Source organism: Cloeon dipterum, chromosome X (assembly GCF_949628265.1).
Source record: "Cloeon dipterum chromosome X, ieCloDipt1.1, whole genome shotgun sequence".
NCBI classification, from domain to species: Eukaryota; Metazoa; Arthropoda; class Insecta; order Ephemeroptera; family Baetidae; genus Cloeon; species Cloeon dipterum.
In genome coordinates, this window is record NC_088790.1 from 14,673,687 (window position 1) to 14,697,119 (window position 23,433).

General features: G+C 36.7%; 2 protein-coding genes across 2 annotated transcripts in view; both read right to left on the minus strand.

The window, feature by feature from the left end:
- Window positions 1-4,808, minus strand: part of LOC135946180 (protein Wnt-16-like) — a 32,430-nt gene extending 27,622 nt beyond the window's left edge. The window contains exon 1 of the mRNA XM_065494263.1: window positions 4,560-4,808. Within this exon, the coding sequence (XP_065350335.1) occupies window positions 4,560-4,639 (80 nt within the window). The 5' untranslated portion in view covers window positions 4,640-4,808. The remainder of the gene's footprint in view (window positions 1-4,559) is intronic.
- A 1,896-nt stretch (window positions 4,809-6,704) lies between these two features.
- Window positions 6,705-23,433, minus strand: part of LOC135946699 (cadherin-like and PC-esterase domain-containing protein 1) — a 42,254-nt gene continuing 25,525 nt past the window's right edge. Inside the window, exons 13-19 of the mRNA XM_065495020.1 lie at window positions 22,656-22,782; window positions 16,915-17,045; window positions 16,636-16,847; window positions 14,785-14,886; window positions 13,976-14,063; window positions 11,673-11,819; window positions 6,705-8,723 (exon numbers count right to left, since the gene is read on the minus strand). Coding sequence (XP_065351092.1) covers window positions 8,631-8,723; window positions 11,673-11,819; window positions 13,976-14,063; window positions 14,785-14,886; window positions 16,636-16,847; window positions 16,915-17,045; window positions 22,656-22,782 — 900 coding nt within the window. The 3' untranslated portion in view covers window positions 6,705-8,630. The remainder of the gene's footprint in view (window positions 8,724-11,672; window positions 11,820-13,975; window positions 14,064-14,784; window positions 14,887-16,635; window positions 16,848-16,914; window positions 17,046-22,655; window positions 22,783-23,433) is intronic.

The window sequence follows — 23,433 nt, forward strand, 5'->3', positions numbered from 1 at the left end:
GATAATGTGGCGTGGGCCGTTATCGCACGTCGAGTAGAAATATGTGTCGCAGTTTTATTGGAACTCAACTCACACTCGGGCGCGCGTGCATATAAAAAATTGCTTTCGGCTGCAGATCTAGCCGAAATCCGAGCTTTACTGCCGCCTTTATTGCTCCAGAGAATATGTGGCTCCAAAGAGAGGAGGAAACTCACAGTCAGAACTTTGACAAAATTTGAAATGAGGGAATTCACATACTACTAAGAGAAATTTATACAGTTTTTGTACATTTAACTGTAAAATATTTGAGAAAATGAAATATTTTCGGGATTATAAAACCAATATAGCATTTTTATTAAAAATACCGGGTGGGTAATTTAAATTACTAAAAGGAACTTGCATATTTTCTCGGAATAATTTTGAACTAAAGAAGATTCTGTCTCATCAGTAATTTAATCATACTCTATGAATGCGTAATTTCGTTCCAAGGCGCCATTTAAGTTACAAGGTTGAAAATCCAAGAGTGTTTCCAGTTTGATATTTTCTGATTCACCTGACTCACTATTAGCTCATCTCCTTCGCAGCTCCTACTCCTGTAACTCGTCTCGCTCTCCTGCCAGATTAGGATACATTGTTTGCTCTGCCAGAGATAATCCCTGAATAGCAAAGAGGGTGCAGAACACTTGAGTCACGAGCGAGAGAATGATGGAATAAGAGTTGAGGAACGCAAGCTTTGAAAATAGGAGCACCGATCTAGAATTAATTTTAGATCAACAATATGCTGTTTATTCTCGCGTGCAAATTCGTGAAAAACAGGGGTCGCAGGTAAAGCTGGGGTACAATAACCTTTCATAGAGGGATCTATTTGGTAACTCATGTACTTTGATATTTTGTAAAGGTACCTGTCCTCTATCTTCATCATCAATACAATAAAAGCCATGTAAATAGCAAAATATTTTCCTTCTCTAAGGAGAGGTCTTGAGCTTTATAAAATAAAAAATAGGGATTTCTAAGGAAATAAATACACATAACAGCGTCCTGGTGCTGGTAAATTTACGCAAAGCTCAACAACCAAACTCAATTTTCCTTATTGCAAGAAAAGGGCAACAATTATTTAAATGGTTAAAATTTGAGTGATTTAGATTGTATTTTACCTAAAATTTGCTATGAAAATAGTTACTGCCATCGATAATTCAATAAAAATGCTAATCTCAGACAGTTTTGTTATTGGACTCAGTTTAGATAATTTTTATATTATTTTGCAAGTCTTCGACAGTTAAAAATTTAAATATCTCATTATGTGTTATTACTAAATGATAGGTCACAATAAATTGAGTTTAATTTTTAGTGTAGTTATCAGTTTTTTTGAATAGGCTCACCTCTTTCGAGATGGTAGTACTCCTAATTTTTCCTGAACTGCATAAGTTCGGTTTTTTTGAACTTGTGAGTTAGTGCCCGGGTTTTAGAAGATTTTAAAATTTTCATTTTTTGCGGTGATCGGTAAAAAGTGAGGTAAATTGTTTTCACCAACTATATTATGATTTAAAATCTTCTGCAGTCTCTTAGATAAAAAAAAGTAACTGCGTTAAATTTCTTTATGAAAAAATCTGATTTTCATTATCTTGCCAATTTTAGCTAAGCATCAAATCAATATCGAAGAGTTGTGTGTGTGTGTGTAACCCTTCTGACTTGCATTAATGTCGAGTGCACATTTTAGGCTTTCTCCTCCAAAAGAGCACATTGAACAGATTCGCCCCCACGGCTTCAACGCTGGTAGGTAATATACTGATACTTTGTCGTCTTGTTTACCAACATGAACATCAAATTTCAGAGTGCGCGGCAGACAGCATGGAGACTGGTAGTGCGTGCGGTAACCCAAGAAGAAGCTTTTGTTTTTGCTCGAAAATGCGTGCGCACACGCTTTTATTGCAGGAAAAAGCGGCCGGCGCGTTATTCTGCAGAGCTGCGGGGCGATACCCGAGGGTCACTTGTCGGCCAGCCGTGCCTCGAATCCCGCCACTCGGCCCCGCAAACCGGTCCTCGCCCGCCACAATTAACGCACTTTTTATTCGCGCTGCAAATGTAAAAGACGACTAAAGGGATCTGCTCACCGACCAGACTTCTCATTTGCAGAATTTTAATGCTCTAAATTATTATAAATAATATTTGAGTGGAGAGGGAGGGGTAGGCTTCAGTCAATGGAAAGGAGAGGTAAGAAGTGGTGAAAATGTCACCATTCAATTTTAAAATCTTGGTTTTAATTAAAAAATTCCTTCTGTGCCATTAAAGACTTCCATTGGGTTTTCCGTAAATTTTCCGAACAATGGACCTTATTCACAATTGCTTTTTATACTATAGGAATATAGATAAACGTACTATGTTTTTAATTGGAAATATTAATAAAACAATCTTCTAACAGAAATCCTAGGGATAACCCTTTCAATTTCAAATTAGCTACCTGTGCCCTACACGAGAAGCCCGAAAACATTAGTAAATGACAAAATTAGCGAAAGAAGCTCTCACAGACGTTTGAAAAGGTTTTTTTCGTGATGGGGTTATTTTTAAATCAATAAATATTGAGATGTAATCGGCGTTTCCAGATTTTAATAGTTTTTCTAGAACTATGCAGCTCAAGATTTTCTGGTGCAAATTTCATGTATCTTTTCAGAAAATTTGAGATTTCTTCAAAAATAAAATCATCAAACAATTTAAAATGGCCTAAACAAGTCATTTTCATATTCAGAAATGGAATTAAAATAAACCTCGCTTATCTTATTTTGACCTGCACTTTTCGGTAATTATTTTTTAGCAAAAACATCTAACAATCGTCTTAAAAAAAACAAACACCTTGTTTTTTGCGGAAAAACAGTGCTGGAAAAAATATAGACGGAAAATTATGTGAACTCTCAGGGAACTTGAACAAATGAATTATCTTAAAACTGCAGTCAGAATAATTTTAAATATTATTTAAATAAAAGAAATTTAATAATTTATCTGCAAATTAAAAAGAGTAATGATAATATAACAAAGGTGTTCAGCAAACAGTTGAAAATCTAATCGTTTGAGTGTTCGCGTTATCTCTGTCCTCAGAAACTTCTAGATCATTCTTGTTCAATTTTAGATAGGGGTTTAAATACCATTTTGTACGGAGCTAATATCAGTTTTTATGGGATGAAAACTATTCGGAAATTATGAAATTACATTCATTATGTCATTTAGCCGGTATTCTCGAGACCATCTTTAAGGCCATCTCAATTACGCCTAATGGCAAGTAATTACAACCGAAACAGGCAGCAAGGAATGAATTTTTTCAGTATAAAAGGCGCAATTACACACCCAACGGAATCTCGGCGTTTAATCCCCTTTTACGGCACTTCTCTTTGCCTTCGAAATCTTACAAATGCGTGTTTTTAATATGACGAGCTGACATTTCAACGCAATTTTAATATTTTATAAGCCTATTATATACAGCTTAAACGACGCTTTAGTGACTTTATCCTCAAAAGCTGAGAATCCAAATTAGGTTAAACGGCTTTTAATTTGACACTCCCATAATATTCGTGAGGGAAATAAAGTACAGTGAGTATAAGAGCAGTACGTGTGCTTTTTATAGGTGACAGAAAAAAAACATTGTTGGAAATACTTGTAAATCGATCAGATTTGTTAGAGCTGTGAATTTTGTATGGTTGACTAATTTTTTGAGGCTAACAATCATCACAAGATCATAAAATGAGTTCTTAAAAATATCTAAAAGCGACTAAATTGGCAAAAAAAATTTACCGTGCGCAAAAGAAAAATTAGTTTTAATTGAAGTTTTGGAGCTTCTTTGTAATTTGAATTCGATTGGGGAACAAAAAAGGAATGCTGCAACTGGGCCAAACATTCTTGGTACTTTTTTAAACCAAAACTCTTTTAATTTAGAATATACAACAGAAACGTTCGGATTATAGACCAAAATCCCCGTTTAAAACGGAATAATATGCTCTATAAATCGTCGCACGCATATATGCGTTTAATAATAAATTCATTCATAAATCGTCTATAATTCATAATTAATGTTCCCTACAACAGCTAAATTGAGTTCATAGAGAAAAGACAAGCAAAAAATAATCTCTGGAAAATGAGTTGTGGAATTGGAAAATTTAGCGTTTACTTTAATGGCGTTTCTATTCATAAAATAAGATCTTGTAATTTTAATTAAAATGGCCGAAACCAGTTCAACCTGCGTCTCAGTTAAAAGACAAATTGAAATTTGAATTGATATTTAGTATTTAATTTGATGTTTACTCCGAGTAAACAAGAAATGATACTTCCCGCCAAAGCCTTTTGAGAGTCAAATATTTAAATAAAAAAATTGAACTTTAGTTTGTGTACTAACTCAAAATATTTGATGATCATACAAATATTAATGACAAGCTATATTTAAAACCGAATAATTATTGTTTTTTAATTAGATTTAAATATAGAATGACCAATTTTTATTTCTGTATATTATCTCCTTTTATTTTATTTTTAATTTTTGATAATTTTTTTAATAATTGGATTGGCAAAATAAGTCTTGAGGGGAAAATTCAACTCACATCCAAGTGGCGCTAACTTTGTTGGGCCAGTGGGGACCGAGGAGGCCCAACACGAGCACCAACAGCCTCACTGTGGCCATCTGCTTGCTGCACACTTCCCTCGCGCGCGTTTATCCGTTCAGCCGCAGAATCATGACTGTGTGTCTGCACTGTAATTCCTGCGGAACGCCACTCTCACTGACTCTCACTGGCACGTCCGATGCTCACGGCGGCGCGAGTGCGACTGGCGGGGCCGCGGGCGGGCCCTGCCGGCCCAGCCAGCTCATTGGCTCAAACGCGCCGCCGCTCTGCGCACGGCCTTTGTTCTCGCCGGGACGTCGCGCCGCAGCCGCCGTCGCCGATCGCGTCCTTTTCGCCGACTCGTCTCGCCGTCCGACCCCGCCGTCAGGGGCCTCGCCGCTCCGGCCCCTCCAGAGGCCCGTCACGGACGGGATGACGCCCGCAGTCGGCCCACGCCCGGCTCGGGCTGCAAATTCGGGCGTTCAAGTCACCACTTGTGACGAGCGCAATGCATAACCTCCAGGCAAAGTTTCCTCACAATCGGATACGTGCGAGTTACAAATAGGTTTTCCTTCGAAAATAGTTTTGCTCTAAACTGAGATTGAGGGGAATGTCGTGGAATGCAGATAAGAAACGTAAAATTATTTATAAAGACTCGAGACAGAACAAAATTTGAACGCCTTGACAAAAATTCAAATTTAAATGTCGAACAAACATTTTTAAGCGTCGCTGTACTGAAAAATATTGGAAATATATGATTTTAATCATCATTAGTTGAAATATTGTCTAAATTTATGATAATCATGATTATGAGAGGATTCAAAATCGAGAAAAAATAACAAAGAAATAAGCTGTTTGATTTTTCTATAAATGAGCCACAAATTGAACAATTATTGAGAAAGAATCTGAATTGAACTGGAAATTTGTTTGTTACTCGGTCACGACTATAGGGTTGTTAAATCCCCGACTGTGCATGTTAGACGGTTTTCTGAGCAAATTTCGACGGTTTCAAACAGTTAATCGAGTCATTTATTGTTTTGTGTTTTTGTCAAAATGTAGCATTTTTACTGGAAATAAACTTACTTATTTGGTAAGACATTAATAATTTTTTAAGGATTATTATTTACTGTAATAAAAATGCACAAACTTGTGACTTATAAAAGTGTTAAATAGTTTTTTTTTATTTAAAACTGCAAGATATAATAAGAAACTCGATGTTCCTTTTATTTTAAGGTATATACTGAACGCTTTTTTCGCCATACCTGTATTTTAAAACCTTCTTGCCTTAGACAAATTTAAGGCTTGAAAGTTTTCCATGTTAGGGAGATTTGGTTAATTAAGAGCGTTTCATTGCTTGAAATTTTTGTCCAATCGGAAATGAAATCGTCCAAATATTTTATCATCAAAATCAGGACAATTTCAAAAGGTAAAAATTAACAAAACTTTACTTTTGCTTTTTAGTTTGAAAAACTGAACATAAATCATAATTAATTGGCTTATAAATTCTAACAAAAATTTGAAGAGGCGTGAGAAAAATATTGCCTCTATTTATTGCCAAATTGACATTCACCCAATTTAAATATATTTAGAAAGCTATATATTAAACGGGTTTGGCAACTTTAAGATGGTTTTCATTAAAGATTAGATGGCTGTAAATTGAATAATTCTTGCTGATTTTGATGGTAAAGTAACAAGTAGTGGAAGATCAAAGAAAAAGTAAATCGTCTCCTAAATTTAATAAATTCACAGTCATGTCATGATTTAATTATTACGCATTGAATAGTTGCCAGGTTTCACAATATTTTAACTCATTACACTACTTTGTTTAAAACCAAAACACTAAAACTTAATTGTTTTGGTTTGTAAAATATTCGGCTTAATGGCCAAAGCAGGTTAAGCAGTTTCACATTTTTTTCTTCAAGGAATATCATAATGTTTTAATTTTTTCATTTCACGAGAGGTTCAAGCCCCTGATTTCCTTTAGTTTATAAATCTGCTTTAAGTTAAAATCAATGTTTCACGGTGTTTGCTTTTTCAGATTTATTAAAGAATCCTTGAAAGTATTGACCTTATTTTGTCTCCATATACTAAAATGATTTGTAACTTTTTTTGCATCTATGGAATCTGAAATAAAACACTGTCAAGCTGTTTGCGTATATATGGTGTTCATTCAAGAAATTTATTGTCGCACTTTAACTTTTGGTATTCGCGTGTGCCCGGCCTCTAAATCTTTTTCTGCTCGGCGCACACACTCATTTTTAACATTTATATTTTCTACAAACGTCAGCAGTTCAGCATTATTATTAATAATTACAATTTCATTTTTGAGTAACGGACTTGAGATATCGCTTTTAGTGTATAACACACTGTCACGGTTGAGGAAAAAACTGACTTCTGTAGTCAAGCAGAAAGTTCGGAACTAACAAAATGCACCACGAGTGTCGTGATCAAAATCCACTGATCATTTTCTTGACTGGAGAAAGGGACGTGTCTTGCAGTTCAACGCGCAGTTTATTCGGCGATGCAGAGAAACTAAACAATTTTATATTTGTATTCTAACTCAATCGCACAGCCATTAGCTAAAATTTGAGAATTTTAACTCTTTTCTGAATTTGGCCACAAATTCAGATATATTGTAATTTATTGTCTCGTTTGATAACAGTATTATATATACACATGTATTTCGTAAGTCAAATCGTATCACCGTGTTGGTCTAAAGCAGTTTTGCTTACAAGTGGTCAAATATTTTGCTAGATTAAATTTAGTCTATCAAAGCATTTCTACCTGAACTAACACTGCCGGCTCTACAATGACAAGGAAACTCTAAGGATGTGACCTTTTTGGCGAGCTCCCTGCTTTTCAACTTTTCTCTCGAATGATTACATTTGACTCATTAATGATTTGAGATAATGTTTTCAAGCTTTCAAACATTTTGGTAATTTTGAATTAAATTCTTTAATATTTGACTTAAATTTCAGATACTTAATTATACTGTTGTTTTAAAATTAAAACATACAATAAAATCATCATAAAAAAACGAGAAATTTCGTCAGCTTTCAGAATATTTTTGTTTTTTTACTCAACCGTTATCGATAAAAAAGTTTAAGAATGGACAAACACTTAAGAATTACTGTTTCTTATGGAATATAAATAATCCATCAATCGATTTGTTTCATCAGAAAATGTCTTGAAACGAAATTTAAATCAATTATTATTTTTTCGTTTTTTTTTCCAAATTTTTCTCAATTGCTAACATTTTCAGATCGAAAACTTTCCACCTAATTCACATCATGAAAGCTTACAAGAATACAATTGGTTTACCTAAAAATAAAACGTCGCATCCCTAGAGTTTTCTTTTGAATAAAAAGGAGCAATTAATTTTAAAGTAAAATTCAATCAACATAAAGATGCAATTAAGCTGAAAATTTTCTACGCTCAATGAACCTTTTCGTAAAAGACGTTGCAATAAAAAGACATGAATGAATACTGCAATTTTCAAGAATTGTTAAATTTGTAAAATGTAATTTATTTTGTATTAGTTTTAATATTTAATTCTGGGAGAGGGCTAAACGTCAATACTGTTATGAATTTTTGATCCTCAAATATGACGTTCTGGTAAAAAATATTGGCGAAAAAATATTTTTTAAATGGCCAAAGTTTTACGTGGCATGAAATATACGCTATACAGGCAAAAACCAGGCCACTATTTCTTAATTATCATTTTGTCTTGATAATTGCAACAATCCCCCATACAATTGTGCTGATCAATGCGAGCAAAGATTGACGTCTTGTCATTTGACTGGCAAGGAGCAGTGTATATATGTATTATTTTCAATTGAGTCATCATGCAGAGAGTTAATTTGCATAATAAGTCGTGTGCTATGAGCGTATCAAGTGCTAAGTAGCTCTACACCTTCCTTTCAATATATAAAGTACACGCTCTCTCGTTTTTGTACGTTCTTACTCTCGCATTACACCACTCTCACCGCTGGCAGGATGCTGCAGCACGAGGTTTGATCTCTGTGCAAGCAGAGCACACACACAGTATACAATATCGTCTCACGTGCATGATCAGGAGCACATTCTGGCCAGTAGGATCTCCGAGTAGATTGCATTGACAGCGCCCTCGACGTGGAACACGCCTTCTCGTCCACTTGCATTCACCTGTCCAACAAAGTGAAAAAGTCTTCTTTTTTAATGCCAAACATTGTAGCTGCCTCGTGGGAAGTGAATTATTACCCCCTCCCTCTTTCTATGCGTTGCTCATCTCATAATACACATGGCAAACGAGAGAGTGCTTAATAAAATTAATGAGACCACGTCTTGTAAACGTTTTAATTTTAGTTTGTTGGCACGACGCTCCGCGGCGAGGGGGTGCTTCTTGCGGGGAGGAAAAAACGGCACTGAATGAGCTGCCTCACTGATTGACACAAGCATCTCATTACGACTAATGAAAGCGGAGCAGGCCACATTTATTTCCATCAGAACACAGAAGCAGCCGGCAAATTTCAGATCTACTTACGAAGTAAAAAAGGAAGCTGTTATTTGGTTAACTTCTTAATTTGCGCAGATAGTTTCAACATAAGGTTTATCAAATGACTACCAATTTAAATTTTTTGAGCATGAAAATTTTTACTAGAAAACTTAATATTTGGAAATAATTTCACTCACGAGCTAAAAATTTGCAATTCGGTAGCATACATATATTCGACTGTTTATATGAATGTAAATTAAACAAATGGCTGAAAAGTGTTTATTTGATGGTTCCGTGATGGTTGGAATGAGCTCCGAAAAAATTGTATTTCGTCGAAATTGTATAGCTCTACTATTCGCTTTTACTGTTGCTGCTATTTAATTTTTGGTCTCCAGTGTACAAAGAAACACCAAAAATACGCTCAAAATAAATGATAATATAATTAATACCACTTATAAAGAGGACACAACAGTTTTTAAATGAAATTTGATTTTATAATAAAAAAACGTTTATAAAAAGGTTGGGGTTCAGACAAACTGTATGTATTTTTACAAATATTCTTAATCTATCTAGTAGGAAAGGCAGCTGCATGCAGCATTTTCAAGTGCTATAATATACTACTAAAAATCAACCACGTGCCGAGTTTCCATCAGAGTTGTTCCCCGAAGCAAATTTTTCTGACGACGGCAGCATCCCCTTTGTGTCGGAACAAAGGTCAGACGTCGTAAACAAGGGTAAGCAGGGAGTCCCACCCTCTCGTCGGAAGACCAGACAGGCAATAATACAATTAATCGATGCGTGTAAAATATGAAAAAGGCGTTCCGCGGTCTCGTCCTGCTCGCACGATCAAATATTGGAACCCGAGAGATGCAAATTCACGTCTGTTTGCAGGCCGTTTTTTCCAAAATCTGGCCCTTTGTTTGATGTGGCCGCCGCCAATATTGACTAAATATGCAAATAGTCTGATGAAACGCTTGGCGTAAATATTTAAGACCGCGCGCTCGTGCATGTCTGCAACGCGGCGTGCTCTGAACTCTGAAGCCGCGGCTGTAAAAATGCTAAAAAGCCTCGACAAATAACAGAAAAAGGTTCCCTTTTATTATTTCTCTTGCGCCTTTTAACTCGCACATACCTATTTTCCCTTCGATGCGCGTTTGCTTTCACAATAACACATTCGGCATGGTAATTTTATGAACCTTTCACGTATTAGATCGGGCTTTTCTCTAATTCACTACCGTAAGGGTAACACTTGAAGAATTTACGGCGGAACACCCAACGAAGTAGAAGTGCTAGAGTCAGTTTCAAAACTCTCTCTTCTATATGGAAGTCTTATATATACTACAAAAATTAAATGTATGTTCCATATTGTACACTATTGTTCAGATCAATGTGACATTCTGAGGAGTGATGCTTTGCTTAAATTAGGAAAAGTTGGGAACAGCTATAGAAATACTTAAATTTAATAGTCAGAATTCAAATTAAAATAAAATGTGACAAGAACACATAAAAAATCATTCGGAAGTATCATATTATGCGATGTTTAAAATTTATAAATCAATTTTGAAAAATTTGGACTTGAAGCGAAAATTCTAAACCCTCCACTGTATTGCGAAGGGAGCTGCATTTGCATTCGCTTCTGTTGCCAGCCCCTGAATCAGCCCCTGTGCAGCGGTGGCAGACATGGCAATAATTTAATTCTTCTCCTCGACTTGTTGGGTGGGCGAGCGGAGAGAAGACGACGAAAAGGGGATGAGAGAGCAAATGCCACCACCGCCTCCGCCGCATCTTTTGTGTCACAAATAGCGGAATTCATAATTAATGAGCGAGGCAATTCATCATCGTGGTGGCGTCTTCGCCTCTGAACGATGCAAATGAGACAGCAGCAGCGTGACTTTTGCGCCGCCGAATTCAATCTGGCGAGTCAATAAAATAAATAAAATGCACCCTTCGCCCGTTATTTACATTACACACACGCATAACCGCAGCCGCGTGGATCGTATTGCGCGTCTCTCGAGACCGAGAAAAAAACTATATTTGCGCTGGGAATTATTCTTTTTGTGTGCGACTTAGCTTTATGGACTGTAATGGCAAAATGTAAGGACCATCGAAGCGGATTTTTGCTTAAAAATTTAAAATAATCTTTCTGCTTTTGATCAGCAAAAAACATGGGGATAGATTAAAATTTAAAATTCCCTTCCTCTGCCATATTAAAGAAAAAGATTTTTAAATATTCAGACGCAAAGTGGTCCCCGTAATAATAGCCTTCAAATATGATGCCAGCCTCAGACACAAAATCAAGCCAGCAAATCAATTTTAAGAATTATCACCATCAAACCGGTAAAATTTCAAAAAAATTATAAAACCATCTTTGATTTTTGAATAAAATCTTTCCTCTACACCAAGACTGATCTGACCTAAAAATTTTAATTTTATAATCCTCATGGGTTCCTCGCAAGTTTAGGATAGATGAGTTTGAATAAAAAAACGGCTACAAAAAGAATAAAAATTCATATTTTAGTTTGCATCTAATGGAAGAGAAGTCAAGACAACCTCTTTTTTTATAGGGCATTAATTTGAATATAATAATTACTAAAAAATTATTTGAGTTCCCCATTTTCATTATAAACGAAAAAACTCACGTTGTGGAAGTGGCAGGCGCACTTCCCTGGCAGGAAGTCCCTGAACCTGGCGGCTGTAATGTTGAAGGTTTCCACTACCTCCATGTTGAAATGTTTGCCGAAAGCTGCCAATCCCTGCGAGTGGAGGACCAACTTTTCTTGCTGCCTCTGAAAAACAAAAATAAAATAATAATGAAACTCAGTGAAGAAATATCCTCTTAGCAAACAAAAACGTCTGCTGAGCCGACGGGAGAAATAAATTAATAAAATATATGAAAAAGTGAGCGTGCCTCTTAATAAATTTGGTGTGTGTGCTAAGTGGGTGTGTGTTGCTGAACTTTTATACCCATTTATCTCGACTTGTGATGCTTCTTTTTGCCTCTCTGCTGCAGAGAGCTGAGGTGTCGGGGAAAAAGCTCAATCACTAAGCAGGCTAAATTAACAGCATCATTAAACGACACTCAGTCAACCGAGGTAAAAATTTAGCAAAAAATTATAATGATATATTACACGCTGGCTGGCGCGCGGAGGTGGATGTGAGGCTATGTTTTGTACAAACCATACACACACGCAGCGTCCAAATCCTCAACCACACACGCATTCTAAACACCTATGTGTCATTTTGCTTGGTTGACCAACGCGCTCCATAGCTCATACTTCAAAGACAAAAAAAAACGAAATAATTAAAATAAGTTTAATTTATATGAAAATATTTTAAGAACATTTTATATAATACTGAAAAGAACTTAATCCGGCATCTATTCCTATATACTTGATGATTTGTAAAAATAATGGTTTAATACATGTTTCTGGAGAAAATAATAATTCAAATTGGAAATCTGACGCAGAAATTTCTCTTAACGACTGTTAAAAAGTGCCAACTTTCATATATATAAAAAAGTCTCGAAAAAAATAAAGTACTGGAATTAAATTTTTGTCAAGTTAATATAGGTTTGGCGGTCAGATCACTCGATAATCAAGTTGATGCGACTTGCAGAGAATCAGAGGAAACGTAAAAACCATAGCAGTATTATTGTCAGAACCTAGCAAAATATATCATAAGAACGTTAGAGACCAATCAGAGAAGGAAGCGGTTCTTTGATTGGACTTTCAATTGCCTAACAATTATAAGATCAAGACAGCAGTGCCATTACGACAGCAAGCGGAAGAGCCGGTCAAGCGGCAAAAATCTAGTCTGCTGGTTATCCTGCCTTGTTGCTTGCGGTGACTGCCGCTGTGGCGCTGCTGTCTGGATCTTAGACCAGCGCTACATCCAATCAGAGAGCCTCCTCCCTCTCTGCTTGGTTATGACAGTCGCCAGTCGCCAGTGTTCAAATGGCACTTTTTGGAAGGTTCACACCAAAAATCGCTTAAGTAACGGTCTTAGCGTTTCTTTAGATTTTAGGCACGACGTGTCATGTCAAATTGTTGAGCGAGTAATCTGACCACCCAACAACCTAATTCGACCCTCAGAAATCGATTGGCACTGATGAAAATCCAGTTCTACTGCTTTGAGGGCCAAAATATTTGTGAATTTCGCCAATATTAGCTAACTGAAAACCCGTCTAAATTTGATCTAAAATCTATATCACTCTAAAATCCATCTTGTTGTTAGTTTTAGAAAATAGGAAAATAAAACAATCGATTGAAATTGAGATAGTATTCTGACTGTGCTCCTAGTTCTGATTGTGGCTTGTTTCTGACTTTAAAAAATAAGTTATGTCATCGCACCAATTTGAGAAACAGATTTTTATTCATTGGTCTATACATATTCTTTTAAAATTTGCGAAAACCAAATTTTTATATTACAATTCAGCAAGATAAAACTGACTAAATTTTAAATTTGCTGTCTCAATTATGTTGAATTGTCTGTACAATCATTCAGCAAGCAAACATTTAAGATATTAATGATGTCTCTTGAAAAATTGGTTCAAGCAACTTTTTGTCGTATAGCGAAACGATGGCTGAAGGAGTTTTCAACAACCTTGGCCGCGCGCGCGAGACGTTGGGAGCGACAGTGTGGGGTGCGTAAAAAATGATGTGCTAGTGAGTGAGTGGGCCCCTTCTGCCTTGTGCTCCTATCTGCTCCTAGCTGCCTGCCTTTTAATAAAATACCTGCCCAGCACTTTCAGACGAACTGCCTGCTTTTTATATTCTCTTTGTAGCGGTGCCGCTGGCTTTTTCTCACTCACTCGCCCGCTGATCTCGTGCAAGCGCGAGTGATGTTATTGTTGTGAGCACCTTAAATACCCGCGCGTCTCGGCACGTAGAGTTTTCTACTCCTTTCTGAGAGGGATTATCTAAGTTTTGTGTAACTGACGTACCGTGGAGAGCAGGTGGACACCGTCCGCTGGGATGTGAAACCCGGAGCCCAGTGTCTTTACCACGATCTTCGCCCCTTCCAGGCCTTCCCTACAATCATTGACAGCTGAGGATTCAGTCACGGTCGAAAAACAGTGGATTTCGCGTTTTTCAGGACTTCAAAGACGCCCCACTTGCCTTCCGAATTTTAAAGCAATAAATTGTGTATATTTATATTCTACAATTAACGTAGGTAAACAAATATAAAGAGTCGAAAATTTTCAATCATTCATTACTTCTGACATACTGGAGGTCATTAAAGAATTTTGAAAATGTTAAAAATCCAATTTTTTATCAATCGTAGGGATTTTTGGAATACAGATTACCCTTGACGAGACAAATCGATGACTACTATGAGTCATTTTTTTATTACAAAATAAAGAAATTTCTATATTAGGAACAATCATCAATTGTTGTTTCCAACGCAAAAAAATGCTTTTAAATACGAAAGGTATACGTGGGGCTTCCTTGAATTATTCGGAATATAATTTTCCTGATGTCTCGAGTGTCGAGGTCAAGAATACTAATAGTATTCAGTTTAGTAAAAGCTTAAAACTAAAGTAAGTACACAACAAGTAGACAAAAAATCTAACTAGAAAATATGGAAAAGGAAAATGGAACATCCTGAAAAGACGATTTTTCAAAACATAACAAAAATTGTTAAATATCAAATTAATGACAGGTAAAAGATGAAAAAGGCCAAGTGAAAGTGACAGAGGAAAATATTAAATTAATTAATTCAATACGATCTGTCTTTTATTATTTGGCATACCTCTTCAGGATTTTGATCAACGTGTGAAGGTGATTTGTGGCGAGCCAGTGCACTCCTCCGACCACCAAGATCGTGTCGCTTGAGTTAGACAGCGGTTGAGAGCTGCAACGAGAGAAAATTTGCGGTGGTGTGAAATCGACCGGAAGGTGAAAAGTGCTTGTACAGTCGCTTATCCCGCTGTCAAATACATTTTTAAACGCAATCTGCTCCCTCGCCTCGGCGTGTTGCAACATTATGCAAACTGCGCAATTACTGCAACGAGCACAGAGAGAAGCCCGAAAATCCGCAAAAGCCATTTTCACGGCGAGAACAAGATGCGCGGCGTCTCTGCAACCCCCACAGGACACTCTCCCCCGGAACCTCTATGCACATAAACACACTCGCATGGCGTAATCTTTTTGCGTTCATCCAAGAAACATTATAGCTCTCCCTTGGCGCGAGTGCGCGGTAATTAAAAATGCTCGAAATTTATAAGCTCGGCCAACACTGCTGCGAAACAGAGAGAGAGAGAGAGAGAGAGAGCAACCCCTGCCCGGTTACGTTTCACCCCTGAAGCTCACTCACTCCCCCTAGCGCAAAAAGCGGTCTATTTGCACATTTTTCCTCCGCGGCTGCTCACATATTTGGCTTTTTGTCTTCGAACAGCTATTCCCAGAGGTGCTACCTTTTGGTTAAAAAAAGGAATGAGTCAGACGAACAAATTTTTAGCTAGCTAAATTGAAAAATCACATAAGTCTTAAGGTTGATTGTCCGCCCTGCGTGATCAAAACCTGAATCAACTAATGATACTAAAAGGAACTAAACGTTTTATGAATATCAAATAGCTCAACAGTTAGGCGAAAAGAAATAAGATCATAAAGATCTATTTTTAATCTCAAGTTGTCGTTGCAATTTGTCAAACCATAAATATTTATTTTTTACACGTTAATCTTCTACAACAAAAAATGTCTGCAAATCATTAAAACTATTTTACCTAATAAATCCGGAAAATTCCTTTTGTCGTGTCGGCAGCCGCCAGAGAAAATTGCATTCCTCAGTTGAAAGTACCAGCAGCATTTTGTACAAAAGCGACGCGCATTACAAGCTGTGCATGCAAGGGAGGCTGCTTTGGACGGCATGCAGTGGCGCATAAAATTTGATCCACTTAATGTTATTTATTAAACTCGAGGGGACGTGTATTACTCTAATATAGGAGATTAGACACAATCAAAATAAGAGAGAGCTAACGCGGCGCGGGTGCATCCGATCTCTGCCTCACTCGCGCCCCTTTCCCCCTTTGTTGTTGCCGCCAACTGATGCGCGATATGAAATATCAAACTGACTGAGTTTGAGAGGATGATGACAAATCTCCATCCATCACCAAAACTTCAGCTGCATCTGTTAATCCAGCGTGCAGTATTGCTCCGGCGGAAATTTGATTAAAAATCGGAAGAGTGAGTGGCCTGGCAACTGCGTTGATTTTTTTTTTCTTCGCTATATGGACGTAATAGAAATAGGAAATTTCTCTTTTGCTTGGCCAAAATTCGAACTTTGCTGAATCAACTCCAATTTTTATTGAAGGAATTTTAAAAATAATATCCAAACGATATTTATCAGCTAATAATTGTAAAAGTGTGCATCAAATTTTATAAAATTAACTTGAAAAAATTTCTTCCTCAATTGGGTGATCCGATTTTGGTTTTCAGCAGGTTAAATTAATCTTTTTACTTCGAAAATGCAATGAAGCAGGATTTAATCTGCTGAAATCACAGTGCAAATTTGTAAATAAACGATTCTGCCATCTGTCGGCAGCACTGCGCAATGAGAACTTTCCTGATAAGCATATTAAAATGCAATAAAATTATCAATTACCTCAAGAGAAGTTGGTACAAAGTCTTGGCAAAGATGGGTCGGTGCGGCGGTCGCAGCCAGAACTGCGGGTAATAAGCAAAGGCGAGTGCGGTGTTGGCCACCTTAAAGTGTGACAGTCCGTGGCTTTTGTCCTTCACGCCGAGAGATCCGTTAAGCCGCTCCAGCACGTGGTGCATCATCCCCCGCACAGTTGAGTCGCCCATGAACAAAACCTGAGCATGAGTGAGTTTAACAGAAATAGAAATCAAACAGAGCAAGGAGCAACGCTGGGAGTATCACCTTTTTGTTCTCCAGACACTTTTGGGGCAGCTGGACCTTTGGATGCTGACACTCGAAGGGTTGCCACCTGGCCTGCTCCCACCAACAGGAGGTCCGGTTGCGACAATCCCTGCAGGGCAACACCCAGCGACCTTGAACAGGGGAAAGTGCTAACTTAAAAACATTTAATATAAAAGTAAGCATTATCCTCTCGTCAAAAGAAGTGATAAATCCATTCAGGGAATAGATTTGCCTTACTTAAAATCGTTTCGAATGCAATTTAAAAGCCATTATTACATAAAAATCTTTAAAAACCGACGCAGGACAATGGAAAGGAATATTCCATTGGGTTAGAGCCCATTCAAGCCAAAAAGCGATTTTTTACGATGCCCCTTGCCAGAATTCAATTTGGAAAATGCTGGTTTTTCAAAATCAGATGATATTTCAAACTCTTTTTGTGGATTATTTGGCAAAATTATTTCGAAAAAGGAAAAAAAATGGATATTCCTAAAGTTCACAAAATTCCCCTTTGCCTCTATTTTTTTTCAATAATGGCAATTTTAATGTAGAAAAATTTCTCCTTCTGTTTAGGGATTTTGATTATTTCTATTTAACATCTCAATTTTTTAAACATTTTCTTGTAGGTATGTTTAATTGTAAATTATGTATTTCATCTTGACTCTCATTTTATCATGCTTCCGAGAATTTTTCGGTAAGCTCCCATGACCATTTCAATTCTGAATAAATATTTTAATGTTGCATAGATTTACGAAATGATAAGGATATCATTGAAATACAAATGTACGCTCCATTAAGTGAATAATTCAGCAGGGCAAACAAAGCATGTCGATATTTCATTTCATAAAGTGGGAGCAACATCCGGCGTGATTGATTGCGCTCAACAGATGAAATTTCAAACCTCGTCATTTCCACAATTCGACTGTGAAATCGATTTTGCGTGCAAATACACAAGGCAGGCACAAGTGGTGCACACAAGTGGAGGAGAGCGGAGCAGACTCAGTAATGGTCATTATCTGCATGGCGAGAGAGCAGTGCCGGACATTAATGAAGCATGCGTATAATTACACGGCCAGCTTCATTAAATTATTCCCCCGGCCGGCTGGAAAATGCAGGCCCTGTTAAAACTAATGCTATTAGTGGTTTTTGCAGACTTTGCATTGAAACCCGATCGGCCCTGGCTGCCGCAAACAAAAGAGAATGCGAATGAGCAGCTCTCTCTGAATCCATCCATCTCTGATCCGACGCCATGCAGAGGAGAGCAAACCTCCGGGGTAATCAGCCGCCTTCTCATTACCGGCCCGCTCTTCTCTTTGTATACATCTATATATAGTTTTTAGCTGTGTGCCCATAGAAATCAGCACTCGGAAAAAAAGATGATTGAATTTTATTATATTCCGTCTTCTCCGCCAGGCGGCTTCCGCGTCCAATTAGCGACTGTTTGCACACAGCTAATTTCCGCACTCCCGCGAGATTACCATCACAGCTCCAGTTTGAGAGTTAATTTTTGTTCTTTCCTATTGAATACCGTCCTTTTCTCAGGAAAAGTCTATTAACATCTTATGGCAAAAGGCGATTTTCTGAATAAATAACCGTAGATTAAGAAAGATTTTGCTTCTACAATACATATTTTTTTGGAAAATATTTTCATCTTCGCCAGATAACAACAGTAAGGGTTGTGAATTTTCGATGATTTTTTTTTTTTTTTTTTTTTTTTTTTTTGGAGAGAGGAGGATTGTAGATTTTTTTCCATTGAAAATTGAATGCATCATTTTTTGTTGCATAGCAATACGACGCAGGCTCTGACATTTCTTTTTTTCCTCGCCAAATAAATAAAAAATTTAAACAAAGATTTTCCAATGAAACCGACTTTTCGTACATACAAAAATATACATTTGGACATGAAAACAAATAAAAAAGTACATATTTTTAACCTGGAAAACTCCACCTGGAAATTTTCCTTCACAATAAAAAATTTTACATTACAAACAATATTTTTATTCGATTTAGATGGTTATTTGCAGTTGTTAACGGTTGTATGTGATTTAAATTATATAGTTGATATTGCTTAAAGTTGCATGATTTGTGCTTATTTGATGGTCCCATGACAATTGGAAGTTAAAAGTTCACAGCTCTAATAATCGTTCTTTCAGAAGATCAGAGGAAAAATATGAAATATCTTTTCCAACGCATGAATAGACTACTTGCCAAGGATCTGAAAAATTGAGCGGTCGATTGTTCTTGACAGCTGTCTTTGGCGGAGATCTTTAAGGCTACGTTGGCTAACCTAAATTTCACATAAATTCATCTCAAAAGAAAATGCTTCGTTTTGAACTGCCAGAACGGATTTGCAGTTCAAAGATCTAATCTTAAATCTAGCCTCAGATAAAATGTTTTGAACAGCGTTTAAGGAGCAATTTTTATTCGTAACAAACTGCTCATAATTTAAATTTCCGGTTCATGGCTGGCTAAAGGAACACACATAATTAACCACAAAAATCTATCTCCTCTCTCTCCCTCCGTTTATTTTTGATGTTATTAAAAGTAATACGCAGTGTTCCTCCATGCCATAAATTCAGTTTTGAAACCGCGCTGCTTTGTTTGTGTTTGTTTGCATTTGTGCGGCGTCGCGGCTGGCTTTCTTTCTTTCCCTGCCTGCCCTCCCGACAGGAGTCGTTTTGCGGCCTGGGGAATTACGCATAATCCAAAACGCAAACTCACCCCGCTCGATTAAAGGGCTGCTTTTTCTATGCTCACGCCGGCTCTCGACTGCCTGCCCTATTTGTTCATTTCATGAAACGAGCACATTAACAAAGTGTGCTATGCACTCTTTTGACGAGGGGAGGGAAAATCACGTTTTTTGGTGTGTGATGAGCTGTTGAATCTAAAAGAGTGAAAGGAGAGTGTCGCACGTGGAGCGAAAATCCGAGAGTCATTCTGTGTATCATTTGTTTTTGCTCATTTTTTTTAAATTATATAAATTTCTTTGTTGGATTAAGATTAATGTTGCTGTTTTAAAAAATAAAAAAGAGAAACAAAATATATCATACATAGACTGTGGAAAATTTCGAACATTTTACCCAACAACAATTGTTTTGGAAACTATTTAATCGGTTCTAGACCGGTCACATTTTTTAAATTTTACAGAAAATTTTCTCAATGAGCGAATTTATCTTAACGTTAATAAACATATTTCCAATAATCGACAAATATATTTAAAAAAAAATAATAATTATCCGAGTTGCCGTTACAAGCACGATTTAAAAAATATGTAATCCAAAGGAAATGTAATCCATTTTCCGACAATGCGTGTTTGATCTTCATGATCGATTTATATGGGTTTAAAATTACTCTCTGTCTTTAAATTGTGAGCATCTTCTTCTCACTTATAGAGTCTTAGAGTAAATCAAACACAGAAAAGTCTGTCGAAAATTTCTCAAATCCTCCTTGATGTGATGAAAATCAAACAAAATTCAAAGTTTTCTCTTTGAAATTTATATTATTTGAATTTTAACTTATTTCAAGCAATATTTAAAAAAACATGTGTCAATAACGTTTGTTGGGCGTATGTCTAACAAAATTAATTTTAAATGAGCAAGAATCAATTTACTTCAAAATTAAATGTGGAAATGGTATAAAGTGCTGGAAGATTCATAGTGGTGTGGGCACAAATGCGGCATTATTCGACCCTTTCGGGTGAAAATCTCAAAGTGTTAAAGGTGAGTCGTAAATTGAGGCGGGCCGTCTATCTGCTCTTGTGTGTTCCCAACGCATAAATAAAACGTGGAGAAACGTATTAATGACAATATAAAAAGAAATTCGGAAAAGTGAGTCCATTAAAATGACAGGTCGAGCGCCCTTTGAGGTTTGAATCAACTTGATATTTATAGTGCTCGCTCGGTAGATAAAGGAAAAGTGTCTCTCTTCTCTCTCTTTCTCGGTCGCATGCCTTTCTTCAGTCTCGGGAAGCTCGTTATCAGCGTAATTGGCCATTCTTGCGGCAACATACTTGACTCGCGATTCCGCCGAAAATCCCTTTGGCAAAAAAGCGAATTCCTTTCTCTTCCTCCCTATGCGCATTCCAAGGCGGCTCATTAAAAGTTCTCTCGGAAAAGTCGCTCGTTATTATTAATAAATCCGCGCGTCGGCCGCCACCGCGACTCCCACCACCTCGGATTTATGAATTAAACAAAGGATCCAGTGACACGTGCACCGGCCAAATTAGTCGCTAAACGCTTATTGTTTTTCGAAGAACAATAAAAGCGAGCCGTACTGTTATTTTTGTAAATTATATATTAATGCCAAACAAACACAAAGAGAAATCGGGCAGAGAAGGTCTGTTTTTTATCATTATTAAGGTGCGATGGCATCTGCACTCGCGTTGCACAACACGTGTGCCTAATATAGAGAATATCTAGGCCTGCATGCTTAAATTATTTTTCTGGAATATGCTACGAGAAGTAATGAAATTAAGACGGGCACAAATCCTGAAATTTAAAGCATTTGAATTTTTTGTCAAATTCGAAATAACCAGTTGACCCAGAGAAACAAATATCGATCCCGGGAACTACCTATATCAATCAAGATATACTTGAACCTTTGCCACATTATAAAACAAAATCAAAATATTCATGAATATTTTACAACAATAATACATTTTCTCAAATTTAATATGAAAAGAGATAAAAATGTCACAAATACAAAAGCGTCAATTTCCTTTGATTTTATTTGAAAAGCTTTCAAAAATTATTTAAAATGTAAAATAATATATTTTCTGAAACTAAATCAAGGAAGGGATTTATAAGAAAGACATTTATTTGAAAAAACCTGTTTTCGTCTCAGTTTCATAATTCATGAGTTCTTAAAATGACTTTGTAAGCCCGTTCAAGAGACTGCTAAACAAAATCTAAATTGGTTCATGCGGGGCCATGTGTTATTGCAGTAGAATTTTCTTTCAAGTTGATATTTAAAAAAATATTACAGCAAAAAGTTGTGATGTAATGACGTTAACATACGTCAACAACGTCTCCAAACATTTTGCAATTGGTATGCTTTATTGTTAATTTCATTTGCATCACTAATCATAACAAATTTATTTGAATAAATAAGAAAAATAATATCGTAATCCTCTCCTCGCTTAACCTAGATATTCTAAGGAATGCTCGAGTGCTCTTCCCAATAAGGCTGGATAATGAATTTTTATTGTAGTACGTGACTCATGGACCTCGTGGTGAAAGTAAATCAGTCATTGCCAATATTTGGCTCAATGATATACAAAAGTAGGTTTGAAACTATTGCTCAAACTCTGAGAGGTAACTGATCCGATTGTTATCATTCCTGAGAGCGAGGAAACTAGAGATTCAAGCATTTCATGCGAAACAGATAGATTTATTCGGCATTCGAAAGAACACCAAGCACGAAGCTAACCCTGAATGAGAGGAGATCATTTGAAAGAGATAGATTTCGGAGGGGAGGTACAAAGGTGCCGCCGCCTCTCAACAACCCCCTGTTCGCCTCTATTAGGCCCTTAGAGATGCAGCAGGAAATACCTTAACAGACAAAGAACCTATATCTATCCACACCTGCATGGTCAAACAGCGAGAGCACATATTACATAATTCTCCTCACTCAACACTAACTAACAAAAAAGTGCCACACGCACACGCAGGGTCAAATTAAGATTCGTTTCGCACGTGTCCTCGAATTATTATATCACCCCGTAAAAAGACCACACAGTAACTTACCTGCAGAGTCGCCTGATGAGCAGATGGCGAGCTTGGAGAAGCGATCGACGGTCAGCGGCCAATTCAATCTTCCTGTCTCTACGTGGAGGCCGCACTGCTCAGAAGGGGAGAATTTGAATTTGCAGTCCTGAAATTATTAAAATTAATTTATTAGACACTGGCAAGGACAGAAAAAATATTTGTTTTGTTGCTGTTTAGCAGTTGAACAACCCTCTTTTTCAAAATTTATCTGACTAAATAATGTTTTAACTTGGTTACTATATTGCGATTTCTTTCATTTTGGAATGGGATCAGATAACGTTTATTGAAGCTAAACTACTTTAATAATAAATTTGGCACTTTATGAATACACGAACGCTCCAATATAATATAAGACTGATTGAATTTAATGCTGTGTTAGACTACCACGACCTAATCGTAAATAGAATTTAGCGGATAAAAATTAAATGGGATAGGAAATTTATACGGCTTTTCTCTTTGGACTAAACTGCGTATTTTTTTATATTTATTTTAAATAATGAAAACGAATGTTTTGATTTGTGAGCATCATCCGATTACTCCTCTAAATTTGATAGACTTTTATTGTTGAAATATGAGAACACCTGTTCTAAAATATATAAAAATTAAAGAATGCCTCAGTAAAATTGTAAATTTAACATCCTTAACTTTTAAAAATGAGTTTAATCGCATAGAACTGCTTTGTACAGGGCTCATAAATAAATTAGTTCGGTGTTATCTGCCGGCGGCATTTGGAGTAAAAAAGTGAAAAAACGGAAAG